Here is a 20,688-nt window from a genome sequence, read left to right on the forward strand (position 1 = left end):
ACACAGCAAATTAGATTCACATTCAACAAGTCGTACACAAATTGTTCCGTGACATTGGCTACAATCCCTGCTATGTGTCAGCACTCACTATTTCCATCCCGCCTGACTTGTTTCAGTCCATCCAGTTTCCCTACCCTTCCTTGCCTTCTCATCTTTGCTTTTGTGTAAATGTTGACTGTTTGGTTTCAAATAGTTAATTGTTTAAAGGAGCACATTCCTCATGGGTGTTGTTGTTTATAGGCCAATCTATTATTTGGCTGAAAGGTAACCCCTAGGAGTGGCCTCAGTTCCAGGTTAAAAGGGTATTTTAGGGTGATAGTCTTGGGATTCCCCTGGCCTCTATCAGTTCAGTAAATTCTGGTCTTTTTTATGAATTTGAATTTTGTTCTACATCTTTCTCCCATTCTAACCAGGACCTTTTATTGTGTTCTTGGTCAGAATGCTCGGTAGTAGTAGCTGGGCACCATCTAGTTCTTACAGTCTCAGGTTAGGAGAGGCTGTGGTTCACATGGGCCATTAGTCCTGTTGACTAATTTCTTCCTTGAGTCTTTGGTTTCATTCACTTTCCTTTGCTCCAGATGGGAAGAGACCAATAATTGTATCTTGGTGTTGTTAGGTGCCATCAAGTCGGTTCTAACTCATTGGGACCCTATGTACAACAGGACCAAACACTGCCTGCTCCTGTGCTATCCTCATAATAGTTGCTAAGCTTGAGCCCATCGTCGTGGCCACTGTGTCAATCCATCTTGTTGAGAGTCTTCCTATTTTTCGCTGGCCCTCTACTCTACCAAGCATGATGCCCTTCTCCAGGGACTGATCTCTCCTGATAATGTGTCCAAAGTATGTGAGACGCAGTCTTGCCATCCTTGCTTCTAAGGAGCATTCTGGTTATACTTCTTCCAAGACAGATTTTTTCTTTCTTTTGGCAGTCCATGTATATTCAATATTCTTCACCAGTTGTATCTTAGGTGGCCAGATTTTTTGTGTATTTCTGTTGTGACTGGGCAACTTCCAGGTAATGCTTTAATTACTAACAGTTTTTCATTGATTCACTTGGGTTTTCTAGATAATTGGTCTTAGCCTCTTCAAATGATGATATTTTAACCTAATCCCTTTTTTCACTAAATCCTTGTGTCAATTTTCCTCTAAGACCCTGACCTAGTACTTCCAGTATTATTTTAAATAATGGTAGTGTTAGTGAGCAATCTTTCCTTATTCCTCGCTTTAGGGAGACTATTTTCCATTTTCTCTACTAAACTTAATGCTGGCTATCTGTCTTTTCCAGATATTTTTAGGTTATTCTACCACACCCTTTTTTCAATTTTAATTCAAATTAGGAAAAAAATCCCCCCCCTCCCCCATTTTACAACAGGTTCTTCTTTTTTAAATCAGGATTGGGTATTGAGTTGTCTTAAGTATCTTTTCAGCTCCTGTCAAGATGCTAGAATTGTTTTTCTCTTTTGACCTCTTAGAAATAATAGCTGTCTTAGTGTTGAATCACACACTCCTTACTAAAGCTGGAATAAGAGAGGCCCAGGGAAGGCAGGGGATCTGACCAAGCCTCCCTAGGGAGTCATGGTCTGTGCTCGTTAGGGCAGGTTAGGGTTCAAGAGCAAACAGCCTGAATATGTCAGCAGCTTAAAGACAAGAGGTTCATTTCATGCACATGCAACATTTCCATGCAGGGCAGCAGGCGGACAACATTCATCACAATCACCTACAGACTCAGGCTGATGGGGCTCCATCCTGACTCAGGCAGAAACAGGGAAAGCAGCACAGCAATTTAGCCTTCACTTCCATGAGTCCCTGGGTGGTGCAAATGGTTAATGCACTTGGCTGCTAACTGAATGGTTGGAGGTTCAAGTCCACTTGGAGGTGCCTTGGAAGAAAGGATTGGTGCTCTACTTCTGAAAAATCAGCCATTGAAAACCTTACGAAGCACAGGTCTACTCTGACACACACGGAGTCACCACGTGTTGGAGTTGACTTGACGGGAACTGGTTTCGTTTTTCTGTTTTTTGTTTCTTTCCATTGGTCAAAGCAAGTCCAACATTCAAGTTCAGCACTGAGCTGTTTAATCCACCCAGAGATGTGCCATGAATATTTGTGAATGATTATATAGTCTACCACCATGCAAGAGGCAGTTCTTTGGGCCCCTCCCTTTTCCACTGAGGCTGCAGTCAACAGGATGCAGCCCAAATTGCCCTCCAGCCCAGAGGCCACCTTGGTCTTGCCCACTCTTGGTTATAAATTTAGAAAAATAGGGGTAAATAATAAGGTAACCACACAGGAGTCAAACTATCCTACTCATCAAAATAAAATACAAGGGAAAAATACAGACTCCGCAGAAAGAAAATGAACAACAACAAATATGAGGAAAGGAAAATATGCAAAGAAAATCTACTCAGCACATAAAATCAAGTGGGAAAAAGAAACTATCAACACACAAAAAAAGACATCAAAATGATAGCACTAAATTCATACCTATCCATAATTACCCTGAATGTAAATGGACTACATGCACCAATAAAGAGACAGAGAGTGGCACAATGGATTAAAAAACAAGATCTGTGTATATGCTGGCTATAAGAGACACACCCTAGACTTAGAGACACAACCAAACTAAAACTCAAAGGATGGAAAAAATATATCAAGCAAACAACCACCAAAAAAAGAGCAGGAGTGGCAATATTAATTTCTGACAAAATAGACTTTAAAGTTAAATCCATCAGAAAGGATAAGGAAGGACACTATCTAATGATTAAAGGGACAATACACCAAGAAGAAATGACCATATTAAATATTTATGCACCCCATGACAGGGCTGCAAGACAAGTAAAACAAACTCTAACAGCATTGAAAAGTGAGATAGACAGCTCCACAATAATAGTAGGAGACTTCAACACACCACTTTCGGTGAGGGATAGGACATCCAGAAAGAAGCTCAATAAAGACACAGAAGATCTAAATTCATAATCAACCAACTTGACCTCTTAGGCATATACAGAACACTCCACCCAACAGCAACCAAGTATACTTTCTTTTCTAGTGCACATGGAACATTCTCTAGAATAGACTACATATTAGGTCATAAAGCAAGCCTTAGCAGAATCCAAAACTTTGAAATATTACAAAGCATCTTCTCTGACCATAAGGCCATAAAAGTAGAAATCAATAACAGGAAAAGTAGGGAAAAGAAATCAAACACTTGGAAACTGAACAATACCCTGCTCAAAAAAGACTGGATTATAGAAGACAATAAGGATGGAATAAAGAAATTCATAGAATCCAGTGAGAACGAAAACAATTTCTATGAGAACCTTTGGGACACAGCAAAAGCGGTTCTCAGAGGCCAATTTATATCAATAAATGCACACATCCAAAAGGAAGAAAGGGCCAAAATCAAAGAATTATCCCTACAACTTGAACAAATAGAAAGAGAGCAACAAAAGAAACCCACAGTCACCAGAAGAAAACAAATAATAAAAATTAGAGCTGAACTAAATGAAATAGGAAACAGAAAAGGAATTGAAAGAATTAACAAGACCAAAAGCTGGTTTTCTGAAAAACTCAACAAAATTGATAAACCATTGGCCAAACTGACAAAAGAAAAACAGATTAGGAAGCAAATAACCCAAATAAGAAATGAGATGGGCGATATTACAACAGACCCAACTGAAATTAAAAGAATCATATCAGATTACCATGAAAAACTATACTCAAATTTGAAAACCTAGAAGAAATGGATGAATTCCTAGAAACACACTACCTACCTAAACTAACACAAACAGAGGTAGAACAACTAAATAGACCCATAACAAAAGAAGAGATTGAAAAAAAAAGAAAAAAAACTCCCAACAAAAAAAAAAAGCCCTGGTCCAGAGGGCTTCACTGCAGAGTTCTACCAAACTTTCAGAGAAGAGTTAACACTACTACTACTATAGGTATTTCAGAGCATAGAAAAGGACGGAATACTGCCAAACTCATTCTATGAAGCCACCATATCCCTGATACCAAAACCAGGGAAAGACACCACAAGAAAATTATAGACCTATATCCCTCATGAATGTAGATGCAAAAATCCTCAACAAAATCCTAGCCAATAGAATTCAACAACATAGCAAAAAAATTTCACCATGACCAAGTGGGATTCATACCAGGTATGCAGGGATGGTTCAACATTAGAAAAACAATTAATCTAATTCACCACATAAATAAAACAAAAGACGAGAATCACAGGATTTTATCAATTGATGCAGAAAAGGCATTTGACAAAGTTCAACACTCATTCATGATAAAAACTCTCAGCAAAACAGGAATAGAAGGAAAATTTCTCAGCATAATAAAGGGCATTTATACAAAGCCAACAGCAACATCACCCTAAATGGACAGAGCCTGAAAACATTCCCATGCAGATAGGGAGCCAGACAAGGATGCCCTTTATCACCACTCTTATTCAACATTGTGCTGGAAGTCCTAGCCAGAGCAATTAGGCTATATAAAGAAATAAAGGGCATCCAGATTGGCAAGGAAGATGTAAAAGTATCTCTATTTGCAGATGACATGATCTTATACACAGAAAACCCCAAGGAATCCTCCAGAAAACTACTGAAACTAATAGAACAGTTCAGCAGAGTATCGGGATACAAGATAAACATACAAAAATCAGTTGGATTCCTCTACACCAACAAAAAGAACATTGAAGAGGAAATCACCAAATCAATGCCATTTACAGTGGCCCCCAAGAAGATAAAATACTTAGGAATAAATCGTGCCAGAGATGTAAAAGACTTATACGAAGAAAATTACAGTACACTTCTGCAAGAAACCAAAAGAGACTTACAAAAGTGGAAGAACATACCTTGCTCATGGATAGGAAGACTTAACACTATAAAAATGTCTATTCTACCAAAAGCCATCTGTACATTTAATGCAATTCCAATCCAAATCCCAACGACATTCTTTAATGAGATGGAGAAAAAATCACCAATTTCATATGGAAGGGAAAGAGGCCCCAGATAAATAAGGCATTACTGAAAAAGAAGAACAAAGTGAGAGGCCTTACTTTACCTGATTTTAGAACCTATTATACCACCACAGTAGTCAAAACAGCCTGGTCTGGTACAACAACAGATACATGGACCAATGGGACAGAATCGAGAATCCAGATATAAATGCATCCACATATGAGCAGTTGATATTTGACAAAGGCCCCAAATCAGTTAAATGGGGAAAAGACAGTCTTTTTAACAAATGGTGCTGGCATGACTGGATATCCTTCTGCAAAAAAGTGAAGCAAGACCCATACCTCACTCCATGCACAAAAACTAACTCAAAATGGATCAAAGACCTAAATATAAAATCTAAAATGATAAAGACAACGGAAGAAAAAATAGGGACAAAGTTAGAAGCCCTAATACATGGCATAAACAGTATAGAAAACATTATAAAGAATGCAGAAGAAAAACTAGATAACTGGGAGCTCCTAAAAATCAAACACTTCACCAAAGACTTCACCAAAAGAGTAAAAAGACTACCTACAGACTGGGAAAAAGTTTTTAGCTTTGACATTTCCGATCAGCGCCTGATCTCTAAAATCTACATGATACTGCAAAAACTCAATTGCAAAAAGACAAATAACCCAATTAAAAAAGGGCAAAAGATATGAATAGACACTTCACTAAAGAAGACATTCAGGTAGCTAACAGATATATGAGGAAATGTTCACAATCATTATCCATTAGAGAAATGCAGATCAAAACTACAATGAGATTTCATCTCACTCCAACAAGGCTGGCATTAATCCAAAAAAACAAAAGAATAAACGTTGGAGAGACTGTGGAGAGATTGGAACACTTCTACGCTGCTTGTGGGAATGTCAAATGGTACAACGACTTTGGAAATCAATTTGGTGCTTCCTTAAAAAGCTAGAAATAGAACTACCATACGATCCAGCAATCCCACTCCTTGGAATATATCCTAGAGAAATAAGAGCCTTTACACGAACAGATACATGCACACCCATGTTTATTGCAGCTCTGTTTACAATAGCCAAAAGGTGGAAGCAACCAAGGTGCCCATCAACAGAGGAGTGGATAAATAAATTATGGTATATTCACACAATGGGATACTACGCATAGATAAAGAACAGTGAGGAATCTGTGAAACATTTGGTAACACAGAGGAACCTGTAAGGCATTATGCTGAGTGAAACTAGTCAGTTGCAAAAGGACAAATATTGTATAAGAGCACTATTATAAGAACTTGAGAAATAGTTTAAACTGAGAAGAAAATACTCTTTTGTGGTTACGAGAGGGGGGAGGGTGGGAGAGAGGCATTCACTAATTAGTAGATGAGAGCTACTTTAGGTGAAGGGAAAGACAGCACACAATACAGGGGAGGTGAGCACAACTGGACTAAACCAAAAGCAAAGAAGTTCCCTGAATAAACTGAATGCTTCGAAGGCCAGTGTAGCAGGGGCAGGGGTCTGGGGACCATGGTTTCAGGGGACATCTAAGTCAATTGGCATAATAAAACCTATTAACAAAACATTCTGCATCCCACTTTGAAGAGTGGCATCTAGGGTCTTAAATGCTAGCAAGCAGCCATCTAAGATGCATCAATTGGTCTCAACCCACCTGGATCAAAGGAGAATGAAGAACACCAAGGACACAAGGTGATTACGAGCCCAGGAGACAGAAAGGGCCACATTGAACCAGAGTCTACATCATCCTGAGACCAGAAGAACTAGATGGTGCCTGGCCACAACCGATGACTGCCCTGAAAGGGAACACAACAGAGAACCCCTGAGGGAGCGGGAGAGCAGTGGGATGCAGACCCCAAATTCTCATAAGACCAGACTTAATGGTCTGACTGAGACTGGAAGGATTCCGGTGGTCATGGCCCCCAGACCTTCTGTTGCTCCAGCATAGGAAGCATTCCTGAAGCCAACTCTTCAGACATGGATTGCACTGGACAGTGGGTTGGAGAGGGATGCTGGTGAGGAGCGAGCCTCTTGGATCAGGTGGACACTTCAGACTATATTGGCATCTCTTTCCTGGAGGGGAGATGAGAGGGTGCAGGGGGCTAGAAGCTGGCGAAAACGATAGGAAAGGAGAGAGTGGAGGGAGACAGCGTCTCATTAGGGGGAGAGTAATTGGGAATGTGTAGCAAGGTGTATATGGGTTTTTATGTGAGAGACTGACTTGATTTGTAAACTTTCACTTAAAGCACAATAAAATTATTAAAAAAAAAAAAAAAAGCTGCGGCAGCCTACATTCCCAGGGAGGAATGTTTTCTCATACTTTAGATAGGGAAACAGAGATCTTATTCACAAACTATTGTGTGTCTGTTCCAATCTATCTGGGGGTTACCTGAAGGACTGACACAAGGTGCTCATCTCCATTTTGCCTATCTCAGAATTCATGCAGGGTGTAAAAGCAGCAGGCCTTTCCTGAAAGCTGTCCTAGAAATATGAGGGAGAAATTAAGACATTATCAGATAAACAGCAGCTAAGGGGTTTTATTACTAGTATATCTGCCCCAGAAAATATGCTACAGAGAGTCCTTCGGATTGTAACAGGACACTAGACAGTAACTTGAAGCTATATGAAGAAATAAAGATCTCTGGTAAAGATAATTTTATGGGCAAATATAAAGGCCTAGCTTATTGTATTTTTGGTTTATAACTCTAGTTGTTATAACCTACATGACTTAAAACACAAATGCATAAAAACATTTATAAATGTATGTTATTGGGCACTGTCATGGATTGAATTGTATTCCCCCAAAATATGTGTCAACTTGGTTAGGCCACGATTCCCAGTACTGTGTGGTTGTCCTCCATTTTGTGATTTTCCTATGTGTTATAAATCATAATCTCTGCCTGTGGTTGAAGAGGATTAGGGTGGGACGTAACACCTTTGCTCAGGTCACACCCCTGATCCAATGTAAAGGGAGTTTCCCTGGGGTGTGGCCTGCACCACCTTTTATCTTACAAGAGATGAAAGGAAAGAGAAGCAAGCAGAGAGTGAGGGGACCTCATACCACCAAGAAAGAAACACCAAAAGCAGAGAGTATCCTTTGGACCTGGGGTTCTTGTGAGGAGAAGCTCCTAGTCCAGGGGAAGATTGAGGAGAAGTACCTTCCTCCACATGTAATTTATTTATAGAGAAGGTAGACTCCACAGAGGTTAAAGCTGTAATTACAAAAGAAGCGGCAGCCACTCATACTAGCTGAGAGAGAGGATATTTGGTACTTTGTGGCTTGGACAATGTTCATGTTTTGTCTGTGCTCAGGCATGATCACGACATAGTCTTGATTTTGTCTATGGCCCTGTCTGAAGTTGATGTTCTATGAAACTGTTTATGTTCAACAAGAGAGCACTAAGACCTAGCTGTGAGTGCCAGGCTATCTCACAGCAACACCACAGCCTAGCGGAGAGTACCACACCAGTTCCTTGGTACCAGGGACTTCTTTTCTCTTTCTCAACAGAGTGTTAGCAGAACCTGTGACCTGCTTTGAGCCAGTAGAATATGACAAAGGAGAAGTGGTAATTAAGGTCCCAAATCAGTTGATTTTGAATTCATCGAAAGGGTGATGATCCAGGATGGGCCTGAGTTAATTACCAACCCAATCATTGCTGTTGCATGGTGAGCATGCTTTGAGAAACAGTGGCAGAGGATATGAGTTTGACCTATGGAGGCAAAGTGTTGTACCAAAACACTCTGTCTAGACATTTGGTGAAGTGTGCTGGATATTCTCTTGGCCCCCTCCCCCAGCCCCATTTTCTGCCCAACTCTGGGCTCTGGGGTAGGGTGGGGTTGACTTCTATGAACCTGAAGGATCCGTTGTTTTTTGACTTCTGGTTGGGTTCAACCAACAGAAGGCCCCAGAATAAGAGAGAGGTTCCTTTCTGCCTCACCATGTTTTTGGCAATGGCTGCATTCCTGTCCAGCCATTGGTCCATAGCTTCTTTTCCATGGATCCGGTAATAGCTCATGTTCCTCTTGTCCCTTCAGGCTTAGAGGTGAGAACAGCTTCTCACTATTACCATCCCTTGATGGTTCCCTTGACCCTGCCTACACCTCTGTAGATGTTGTTGTTGTTAGCTGCTACTGAGTTGGCCCCAACCCATGTGACCCCAGGACTGGACTCTTGTGCTCCATAAGGCTTTCATTGGTTGATATTTGGAAGTAGAGCACCAGACTTTTCTTCCTCGTCTGCTTTAGTCTGGAAGCTCTGCTGAAACCTGATCAGCACCATAGCAACAAGCAAGCCTCCGAGGATAGACTGGTGGTGTCTGTGCTTCAGGCACATTGACTGGGAATGAACCCAGGTCTCCCTTACGGAAGGTAAGAATTCTACCACTGAGCCACCACTGTCCCCCTCTGTAGATAGGCCTTCCATTAACCTCCCTTTTGTTCAACCCTGTGAGTGTGTCATCTATGCTCTGCTGGATGCAACAAGAGAGGGCATTGCCATGCCAATGGAGTGGGTGGGGCAGTACCCAATTTAAACATCATCTGGAAGTGAAGGCATATGTGAACCCAGGAGACTGTGCCACTCTCTCTCTACCTGCCTTCTGGAGTCAAAATTGACATCTTTGGACCAAATAAGCCCCTGGATTCTTGGGCAGTTTGGGACAGACACAGGCGTGTGAAGCCTCAAGTGATTAACTGGAAAATAAAAGTGGTGTACCATGCTTGTGGAAACCCTGGTGGCGTAATGGTTAAGTTCTATGGCTGCTAACCAAAAGGCTGGCAGTTCAAATCCACCAGCCACTCCTTGGAAACTCTATAGGGCAGTTCTACTGTGTCCTATAGGGTCGCTATGAGTCAGAATAGACTAGACAGCAATGGGTTTGGGTTTGCGGGTCACACAGGTGCAATGTAGCTGTGTCCGTCCAGCACATTTCTTTGCATGTTGATGCTCAAGTTTCACCTGTATCATAGCTACCCAGTTCACCTAGTCTCAGCCGTTTCATATTTCGTACGGCTTTACAGTTTGTTTATATCACCCAGGATCCGACAGGAAAACAGTATGGGTGGGATGTTCTTGGCACAGCTCACTTGGGCTTACTTGAGTACATAAAGATTTATTTTAAGGAATCAGCTCACATGATTGTGGGGGTCGGCAAGTCCAGTATTTGTAGGGCAGGCTGGAAACTCAGGAACCACTTGATGTTGCAGTCTTGAGTCTGAAATTATATGGCAGGTCAGCAGTCTGGAAATTCAGGCAGGATATCTATGTTATAGTCTTGAGGCAGAATTCTTTCTTCTTCCAGAAACCTCAGTTTCTGCTCTTCTGGTCTTCAACTGATTGGATGAGGCCCATTCCCACTATTGAGAGCAATCTTCTTTATTTAGAGTCAACTGATTATAACTGTTAATCACATCTACAGAACACTTGCATAACGTCTGGACTAGTATTTGACCAAACTGAGCACCATAGTCCAGCTGAGTAGACACATAACATTAACCAACACAGTGGTCTTAAAAGCATTTGAAACTGCATCAAATCTTAGAATCATGCCTCCGATTTCCTTCTATGGCTTCTTCTATGTTGTACGAAGCAGAGATGGCACAGAACAAAGTGACAGATACATCACAGACAGCACATGGTAGGCATGTCCTGAATGTACATCTAAACACACACACAATAGCAGGTCCTGTGGATTGAATTGTGTCCCTCAAAAACATGCGTCAATTCGGCTAGGCCATGATTCCCAGTATTATGTGATTGTCCACCATTTTGTCAACTGATGTGATTTTTCTGTGTGTTGTAAATCCTACCTCTTTGATGTTAATGAGGCGGGATTAGAGGCAGTTATGTTAATGAAGCAGGACTCAAGATTAGATTGTATTTTAAGTCAATCTCTTTTGAGATATGAGAGTAGTGAGTAGAGAGACAGGGGGACCTCAGGCCACCGAGAATGAAGAACCAGGAGGGGAGTGCATCCTTTGGACCCAGGGTCCCTGCACTGAGAAACTCCTAGACCAGGGGAAGATTGATGACAAAGACCTTCACCTAGAGCCAGCAGAGAGAGAAAGTTTTCCCGGGTAGCTGGCACCCTGAATTCAGACTTCCAGCCTCCTAGACTGTGAGAGAATAAATTTGTCTTTGTTAAAGCCATCCACTTGTAGTATTTCTGTTATAGCAGCACTAGATAACTAAGGAAATGGAATATTCTCTTGTTGGAATATATGCGTGTTAATACAGCATGGTTAACTTAAAAATTTTTTTTTATTGTGGTCAAATATATATACATAGCATGATAGTTGCCATTTTAACCATTTTTAAGTGTACAATTCAATGACACTGGTTACGTTCACAACATTATGCAACCTTCCCCACTGTTTCTAAAACTTTCTCATCACCCCAACAGAAGCTTGATGTTAGTTATCTGATGATGCTATAAAAGAAATACCACAAATGGGTGGCTTTAATGAATAGAAATTTATTTTCTCACAGTTTAGGAGGTTGGAAGTCTGAATTCAGGTGCCAGCTCTAGGGGACGGCTTTCTCTGTTGACTCTGGAAGAAGGTCCTTTCAGCTTCTTTTCCTCAGCAATCTTCTTATGCTTGGCATCTATCTTCCCCATCTCTGCTTCCTTGATGCTTGTTTAATATACTCTTTTATATCTCAAAAGAAATTGACTAAGACACACTTTATACTAATACTGGCTCATTAACACAACAAAGAAAACCTATTCCCAAATGGGATTATAACCACTATAAAAAACCCTATTGCTATCAAGCCAATTCTGACTCATAGAGACCCTATAGAACACAGTAGAACTGCCTCAAAGTGTTTCCAAGGAGCAGCTGGTGGATTCAAACTACTAACTTTTTGGTTAGCAGCTGGAGCTCTTAGGCACTGCAGCATCAGGGCACCTATAACCACTGTAGGGGTTAGGATCTAGAACACATATTTGGGGAAGGGGAGACAAAATTCAATCCATAACATGCACTATCCATGAAACAATAATTTGACAACAACAATGTCCATCAACTGATGAACGGATAAACAAAATTTGGCATACCCATATGTGGTGGTTAAGATTATGTGTCATCTTGGCTGGGCCATGATTCTGTGTTTATATGTGAGTACCCTCATGATAGGATCTGCTATGAGTAGCCAGTTGGTTCAAAGGGAGTTCTCTCAGGCCCGTAGCCTGTATCTGAATATAAGTGGACGTTCCGGCTTTTGCCCTCTCTAGATCCTGCAGCTGCCTCCTGTTCATCTGACCTCCGGTTCTTGGGACTCGAGCCAATCTTGGGATTCATCAATCTACACAGCCTGTGAGCAAGAGTCCTGCTCTCCAACCTGCCAATCTTGGGTTTGCCAGCCCCTGCAGCTACGTGAATCAAGACAAGGCTTGCAGTCCTGCCTGCTGATCTTCGAATTCGGAGATCTTCACGGCCCATGACAAAAGCCCTGCTCTTCAACCTGCCAATCTTGGGTTCACCAGCCCCTGCGGCTATGTGAATCAGAAGAAGCTTCTATCATGATCCACAGACTTGGGATGTTCCACCCTCTACAGTTGCGTGAGCTGTTTCCTTGATATAAATCTCTCTCTCTATATACGTATGTATTTATACGCTTTACTGGTTTTGCTTCTCTAGAGAACCAGCCTAAGACACCATACAATGCAACACTGTACAGCCTCATAAAGAAATGAAGAACTGACACATGCTACAACATGGATGAAACATTACATCAAAAACATTACACTAAGTGAAAAAAGCCAGACAAAAAGGTTACATATCATATGATTCTATTCATATGAAAGGTCCAGAATAGGCAAATCCATCGAGACAGAAAGTAGATTAGTGTTTGCCAGGGGCTTGGGAAAGGGGGAGTGAGGAGTGACTGCTTAATGGGTATGGAGTTTCCATCTGAAATGGTGAAAAATTTCTAGAAGTCTATAGTGGTGATGCTTGTACAACATTGTGAATATACTTAATGCCATTGAGTTGTATACTTTAAAAAGGTTAAAATGGTAAATTTTCTATTAAAAATATTTTACCACAATAAAAAATAAGTTATATTAAAAAATTTTATTGGGTTCTATTGCAGTTATAGCATAAGGTTACTCACCTACCACTCACCTGCCAGCTTCTCCCTCCCCTACTTCCTCACTAAAATAACCACAGCTGACAAATTGGATACCCAAAGCCTCTTTCACTCAGTAATCAAGGAGGAAGATAGGCCCTGAGAAAAAGAGGATAAACAGAGAAAAAAAGAGGGTGAGGAGGGAGAGAAATAGAGAGTGATTTAAAGAGCAGCAAAGAGACGGACCCCAGGGGTCATGGCCCCTAGACTCTCTGTTAGCCAAAACTAAAACCATTCTCAAAGCCAACTCTTCAGACAAAAATTAGACTGGAGTATAAGACATAAAATGATACTGGCAAGGAGTGTGCCTCTTAGCTCAAGTAGACACGTGAGGCTATGTGGGCAGCTCCTGCCTGGAGGGAAGATGAGAAGGCAGAGGGGGACTGGAGCTGGTTGAATAGACATGGGAAATACAGGGTGGAGAGAAGGAGTGTGCTGTCACATTAGGGGGAGAGCAGCTAGAGTCACATAACAATGTATGTATAAGATTTTGTATGAGAAACTGACTTGAATTGTAAACTTTCACTTAAAGCACAATAAATAAATAATAAAGAACAGCAAAGAGAGAGAGCTAGCAGAGACAGAAGAAAGAGAGAGAGGAGAGAGAGATGGAGATAGGAGGGGAAAGAGATGTAGAGACAGAAAGAGGGAGAAGAGGAGGAAAGGGGTTGCTCAGATGAGAAGAGAGGTAGAGAAAAGAGAAAATGAGAGTCACACAGAGAAGAAGAATGGAAAAGACAGGGAGAGAGAATAAGACAGATGTGAGAGGTAGAGAGAGGGTGAGAGAATGAGAGGCAGAGGGAAGGGAAGAGAAAGAGAGATTGAGATCTCAAGATTCTAACTGCCTGACAGCCAGAACGCGAGGTCTGGTATGGACCTTTTGGAACATTACGGAAGAACAGCAAATACGGTGATGCCCTCAGGGCAGATTCTCTCAGCCAGAGATTGGCGGGGCTGCCATCTCTGGAGCTCCCCATTAACAATCTCCCAGCAGGCTTTCTTACCTCCCAGCTGAACAGTACAGTTTCAATGCTTCTCCCACAGGGGGCATACAAGCCCAGGGTTACCACCTCCAGGACCACAGCACCCACTCCAAGCCTTGACCCTACAGAGTCACCTGGCCAGGGGGCCCTGTCCTGCTCACTCCACCATTCCCACAAATCAACTCTTCTTCTTCTGAGGGTGGAGCGGAGAAGGGTATTGTGAAAACAGCCTGGGGTGGTATCTGACCTCCTTTAACTTCATGAGGGGGAAGCAGAATAAGATCAACAGCCCAAGGCTGATTCCTATAGGGAGAACGTCAGACATGCCTCCTCTCCTCACTCTGCCATCTTTACCAATTCTGATACCAACCATCCCTTCCACGGCACTCTCTCCTCCTGGCTGTTCTTCCTTGGTGGTGGTGGGATCCTATCTGTCCTGGCATGGCTCACCTCAAGCAAAACTGATCAATCTCTTTGGTGGGCCACAATTACCCTATCTGCACAGTCCCACCCAATCACTTGGGTGGGAGTTAGAAGACCATGGTGAGAAAGGCCACATGAAAGTGATCCATCGCCCCGCAGGCATAGACCCTGCCAAGGTTGCAGCTTGTTTTGTTTGGAAAGGAAACTGTTTGAACAACATGAACCAGAACTGAGGTTGAGAAATCCGATGCCCATCCAGGTCAGGCAGGAGCTGATTGAGGGTGGGGCTGGGGAGAGGGACAGCATGTGGGTGGGGGGCGGGGAGGAAGAAGCAGAGAGAGGGCTCAGTCACCCTCCCCTGGGCACTCTCTCCGGCCTCAGCTCTGGTTTCATCATCTTGAACCTGGACTACTGCAGTAGCCTGTTGTCTTTTTAAGCTGTCCTTTAGCAAATATTTACTTAGCAGCCTCTCAAGGGGCAGGGGACACAACAATGGCTGCGACAGCCTGGGACCTTGCCCTCCCAGAGCACACAGTCCGGTGGCTGTCACAAACCTGTCCTCAAACACGGATAGTCCAGAATTAGGGCCTGGATGGGAGAGGTGCAGGCAGAGGGATCTAGCTAGGATTTGGGGAGCCAGCCTCTCCCTCCTCTCTCTACCTTCCTCCCTGTCTTCTTGTCTTTCCTGCCTTTGGACTTCTGACACGTGTGCCTGGTGTCCTTCCCCTCCTGGCTGTCTCTTCTCTTCTCTCCTTTACTCTCCCACTTTCCTTATATAAAGGACCCGTGGTGGCGCAATGGTTAAGCACTCTCTTGTCTGCTAACCAAAAGGTCTGTTGGAACCCAACAGCTGCTCCACGGGAGAAAGTTGTGGCAGTCTGTTTCCCTAAAGATTTACAGCCTTGGAAAGCCTACGGGGCTATGAGTACTGCGTGAGTTAGTCATCATTACTGAAGAACAAAGGTTTTGTTTATTTTATTGTGGTAAAATATTGTCTTAGGCTGGGTTCTATAGAGAAGCAAAACAGTAAAGTGTATAAATGTATATATAACCCTTTGCTATCGAGTCGATTCTGACTCATAAAACACTCATAGCGGCCCTATATATAGAGAGAGAGAGAGATTTATATCAAGGAAATGGCTCACGCGATTGTGGAGGCTGGAACTTCCCAAGTCTGTGAATTAAGATAGAGTCTTCTCTGATGCATGTAGCCACAGGGGCCGGTGAACCCAAGATTGGCAGGTCAGAGAGCAGGGCTCTTGCTCACAGGCTGTGAAGACTGAGGAATCCTGTGATTGGCAGATATGCTGCTAGCTCAAGTTCCAAGAACCGGAGGTCAGACGAACAGGAGGCAGCCACAGGATCCAGAGGAGGCGAAAGCCAGAATGTCCACTTATATTTGGATTCAGGCCACGTGCCCAGAGAAACTCCCTTCAACTCATTGGCTACTCACAGATCCCATCATGGGGGTGATCACATATAGACACTGAGAATCATGGCCCAGCCAAGTGGACACATAATCTTAACCATCCCAAACATATATAACAAAAAGTTTGCCAGAAGTTTTTCATCACCCCAGATAGGTAGGGCAGTGGTTAAGAGCTCCGCTGATAACCAAAATGTCAGCAGTTCGAATCCACCAGCCATCTCTTGAAGACCCTACAGGGTCGCTATGAGTTGGAATCGATGGCAGCGGGTTTTAAATGAAACTCAACACCCTTTAAGCAATAAATCCCCATCTCCTACTCCCACCTACACCTGGCAACCACTAATAAACTTTGGTCTCTATGCATTTGCCCATTCTAAATATCTCACGTAAGTGGGATCACACAATATTTGTTTTTTTGTATGTTTGACTTATTTCACTCAGCATAATGTTTTCAAGGTCCATTCATGTTGCAGTATGTATCAGAAGTTCATTCCTTTTTATGGCTGAATAATATTCCATTGTATGGACATGCCACATTTTGTATATCCATTCGTCTGTTGATAGACACTTGGGTTGTTTCCACCTTTTGACTACTGTGAATCATGTTGTCATGAACATTGGTATACAAGTATCTGTTTTTCTGCTTTCAACTCTTTTGGGAGTAGGACTGCTGGGTCATAGATCTATGTTGAGCTTTTTAAAGAACTGTCAAACTCTTTCCCACGTTGGCTCAACAAAGGTTTAGTGAGCACATACTACATGGCAGGTACAGTCAGCACAGGGCCTATAGCAAAGAACAAGAAAACCAAGGCTCCTCCCTGAATAAATTTTGTAAATTCAAGCACGAGAGATGACTAAAAGCCAGCAGTACATTGGATGAGCAAGATGATCTCAAAACACCCAAAACCCGTTGCTGCAGAGTAGATTCCAACTCATAGCGACCCTATAGGACAGAGTAGAACTGCTCCGTAGGGTTTCCAAGGAGCGGCTGGTGGATTGAAACTGCTGACCTTTTGATTAACAGCCGTATCACTTAACCACTGTGCCACCAGGGTTCCAAGTTGATCTCAGCTAGTGCTAAATACCATGAAGAAGTTTAAACAAGGAAACGTGATGGATACTGACTGGTGCGGGTTACTTTAGATTGGGTAGTCAGGGAGGGCTTCTTTGAGAAGGTGACTTTTGAGAGTCGGTCATGGGAAGGTCTGGAGAAAAGCATTCCCAGGAGAACAAACAGCAAGGGCAAAGCCCTTGAGGCCAGCGCAGGCTTGACAAACTCCAAGAGTTATCAGACATTTGTTCTGATGACTTCCCTTCCTACTAAAACAGCGGCTGTGTGAGGGTAAGGATTCTCATTTACTTATTTTGGTGGTTGTTTGCTTTGGTCTCTGAGGACTTTCCAGCTCCTAGGGCAGTACCTGATATATACTATGGATTACAATAAATGTCTGTGGAATAAATAAGAGCTAGATTTTTTTTTTTTTTTTTGTAGAATAAACAAGCGGAATAAATAAGACAAATATTGTATAATATTTGTATAGATATTGCATAATCCCTATGAGTCAATATGGACTCAATAGCAACGAGGTTGGTTTGGTTTTTTATATAAAATATCTAGAAGAGGCAAATTTATAGAAACCAAAGTATTTTAGAGGTTATCAGGGGCTTGGGGCAGGGGTGGGTGCAGGGAATGGGGAGTAGAGAGTTATTGCTTAGTGGGTTTCATGGATTGAATCGTGTCCCCCCAAAAATGTGTGTATCAACTTGTTTAGGCCATGATTCCCAGTATTGTGTGGTGGTCCTCCATTTTGTGATTGTAATTTAATGTTAAGAGGATTAGGGTGGGATTTTAACACCACCCTTACTCAGGTCACCTCCCTAATCCAAAGTAATGGGAGTTTCCCTGGGTGTGGCCTGCACCACCTTTTATCTCTTAAGAGATAAAAGGAAAGGGAAGCAAGCAGAGTCAGAGAACTCATACCACCAAGAAAGCAGTGCCAGGAGCAGAGCACATCCTTTGGACCTGGGGTCCCTGTGCCTGAGAAGCTCCTCAACTAGGGGAAGATTGAGGACCAGGACATTCCTTGAGAGCCCACAGAGAGAGAAAGCCTTCCCCTGGAGCTGACACCCTGAATTTGGACATTGAGCCTACTTTGCTGTGAGAAAACAAACTTCTCTTTGTTAAAGCCATCCACTTGCGGTACTTCTGTTACAGCAGCACTAGATGGCAAAGACAATGGGTACAGAGGTCCTGTTTGGGTTGATGAAAAACGTTTGGAAATAGATAGTGTTGGTGGTTGTACAACACTGTACATGCAACTAATGTCTAATTGTTCACTTAAAAATGACTAAGATGAAAAAATTTATATGTATTTTACCACGATAAAATTAAAAAGAGCTGTACCTTCCAGGGGCCTACAGTACTTGTACACAGCTTCTCGGGGTATGACCTGGCCCTGTGTTGTGTGACCATTTTGGGGCATTCACAAGGCTCGTTTTGGTGACCCATGGACTCCAGGCTAAAGCCCCCACTTCTCCAAATTTGGGGGCCACATCCCTAGAGTCCCCAGATCTCTCTCGGGAGTAGGTAGACAGTTGCTGTCTCATGGCAACCTTATGTACAACAGAATGGAATTTTGCCTGGTCCTGCGCCATCCTCACAGTCACCGGCATGTCTATTGTGCCAATCCGTCTCTCTGAGGATCTCTCTCTCCCTCGCTGACCCTCTACTTCACTAAACATGATGTCTTCCTCCAGCGATCGATCCCTCCTGATGATGAGTCCAAAGCAGTTAGTTGGACAATGTTCCGTTGTGATCCATAAGGTTTTCACTGGCTAACTTTTGAAAGTAGATCACCAGGCCTTTCTTCCTAGTCTGCCTTAGCCTGGAAGCTCTGCTGAAACCTGTCCACTATGGGTGACCCTGCTGGTATTTGAAATATCAGCAGCATAGCTTCCAGCATCAGAGCAACACGAAAGCCACCACAGCACAACAAACTGACAGACGGGTGGTAGCTCTTGAGAGTAAACCCAAAAACCAAACCAAACCCATTGCCGTCGAGTCGATTCTGGCTCATAGCGACCCTACAGGACAGAGTAGAACTGCCCCATAGAGTTTCCAAGGAGTGCCTGGTGGATTCGAACTGCTGACCTTTTGGTTAGCAGCTGTAGCACTTAACCACTAGGCCACCAAGGTTTCACTCTGATCTGCTTGCCCTGCAGCAGCTGGCCCCTGAGCGCTCAGTCTCCGGGCCCCTGGGGCCTCTGGGCTGTGCATCCTCACCCCCAGCCCCTTTTCTACACACCATGCTGGACTTGGAGGAATTTGTACCCCCTGTGCCCCCACCACCCTACTATCCCCTGGAGTATACCTGCAGCTCAGAAACAGATGCACAGAGGTGAGGCCTGGCAGGTCTTGCTGGGGAAACCAAGGGAGGAGGCTGTAGCTGGAGTTTGGACCGGTGGGGAGGGATCTCGGTGGGGTAGGAGTTTTCTTTCCAGGCTTTAACACTCTCCCTCAACCTGCCAGCATCACCTACAATGGATCCATGGACAGCCCAGCGCCCTTGTACCCTACTGATTGCCCGCCTTCCTATGAGGCTGTCATGGGGTTACGAGGAGACAGCCAGGTGAGAGTCGGGCTGGGAAGCTGGGTGGAGCCTGGAAAGCTGAGTGGGCTGCAGTAGCTGGACACAGAGAATAATAGTTACTGCGTTCTTTATAGCACTAGCATGTCGCTGTCATCTTTGATCTTCCTTAAACTCTGGTGAGGAGGGAAGAGTCATACGAACTACAATTTCTATTTTGCAAATGTGGAAACTGAGGCATAAATAAAGTGACTTGCACAAAGTGACAAAGCTGGACTGGAATCTAGGTCTCCAGAGCTCTGTCCAGTGCATGGGGGTGGCTTGTCACTGTGTAGGGCTGCACCCCTGACCCTGTGTCTTCTGCAGGCCACTCTCTTTGATCCTCAACTTCATGATGGCTCCTGCATCATGATGGCTCCTGCATCTGTGTAGAGGAGCTAAAATGCCAGGCTTTGGAGCCAGATTGCCAGGGGGTTAAATCCCGGTCGCTAGGATCCAACTTTGAGAAGAGACTTAACCACTCTGTGTGCCTCAGTTTCCCTCCTCTGTAAAATGGAGGTAATCATAGCACTTATCAGGTAGGGTTGCTGTGAGGGTTAGGTGTGTTATGTGCCAAGTACTTAGAGTGTGCCTGGGACCTTTCGTGGTGCCCTATAACCCATAGCTGTAATCATCCTCAACACTGAGGTTTCTTGTCAGGATTAAAAGAGATCGGATCTGTCAGGGCCTGGCAATAAGAGGTGCTGGAAAAATAATGCCTATGCTGGCAGTTCACAAGACTTTCCAGGCCAAGCTGGCAAGTCTTAGCCAGGGCACCTTCGCCTTTGATTGGATGGGTCTCTCCTCCCTGCTGCCAATCTCTCTCTGCCCCAGGCAAGTCTCTGGCTCCTTCGCTGACTTGTTTCTACTTTTCCTTTTGTCTCTTAGTCCCTCTCTCTGGCCTCTGTCTCAGTCTGTTTCTCTGGCTCTCTCCTCTAAATCTCTATTTCTTGTTTCCCTAGATTTCTCCCTGTCTCCGATTCTCTCTCAGTCTTTGTCTCTGTCTACACATCTCTGAACGAGTGTCCATCTCTTCCTTTCTCTTTATGTGTCTCTCCATCTCTGGCTCTGCCTCTCTCTCTCTGTGTCTTTCTCTGACTCCTTCTCCCTGT

General features: G+C 43.4%; 1 protein-coding gene across 1 annotated transcript in view; it reads left to right on the top strand.

The window, feature by feature from the left end:
• Positions 1-19,969, top strand: part of LOC126086298 (cytochrome P450 2B11-like) — a 29,023-nt gene extending 9,054 nt beyond the window's left edge. Inside the window, 4 exon segments of the mRNA XM_049902450.1 lie at positions 9,020-9,027; positions 19,173-19,348; positions 19,480-19,579; positions 19,904-19,969. Coding sequence (XP_049758407.1) covers positions 9,020-9,027; positions 19,173-19,348; positions 19,480-19,579; positions 19,904-19,969 — 350 coding nt within the window.
• The last annotated feature ends 719 nt before the right edge of the window (positions 19,970-20,688 follow it).

The sequence above is a fragment of the Elephas maximus genome, chromosome 11 (assembly GCF_024166365.1).
Source record: "Elephas maximus indicus isolate mEleMax1 chromosome 11, mEleMax1 primary haplotype, whole genome shotgun sequence".
Classification (NCBI taxonomy): domain Eukaryota; kingdom Metazoa; phylum Chordata; class Mammalia; order Proboscidea; family Elephantidae; genus Elephas; species Elephas maximus.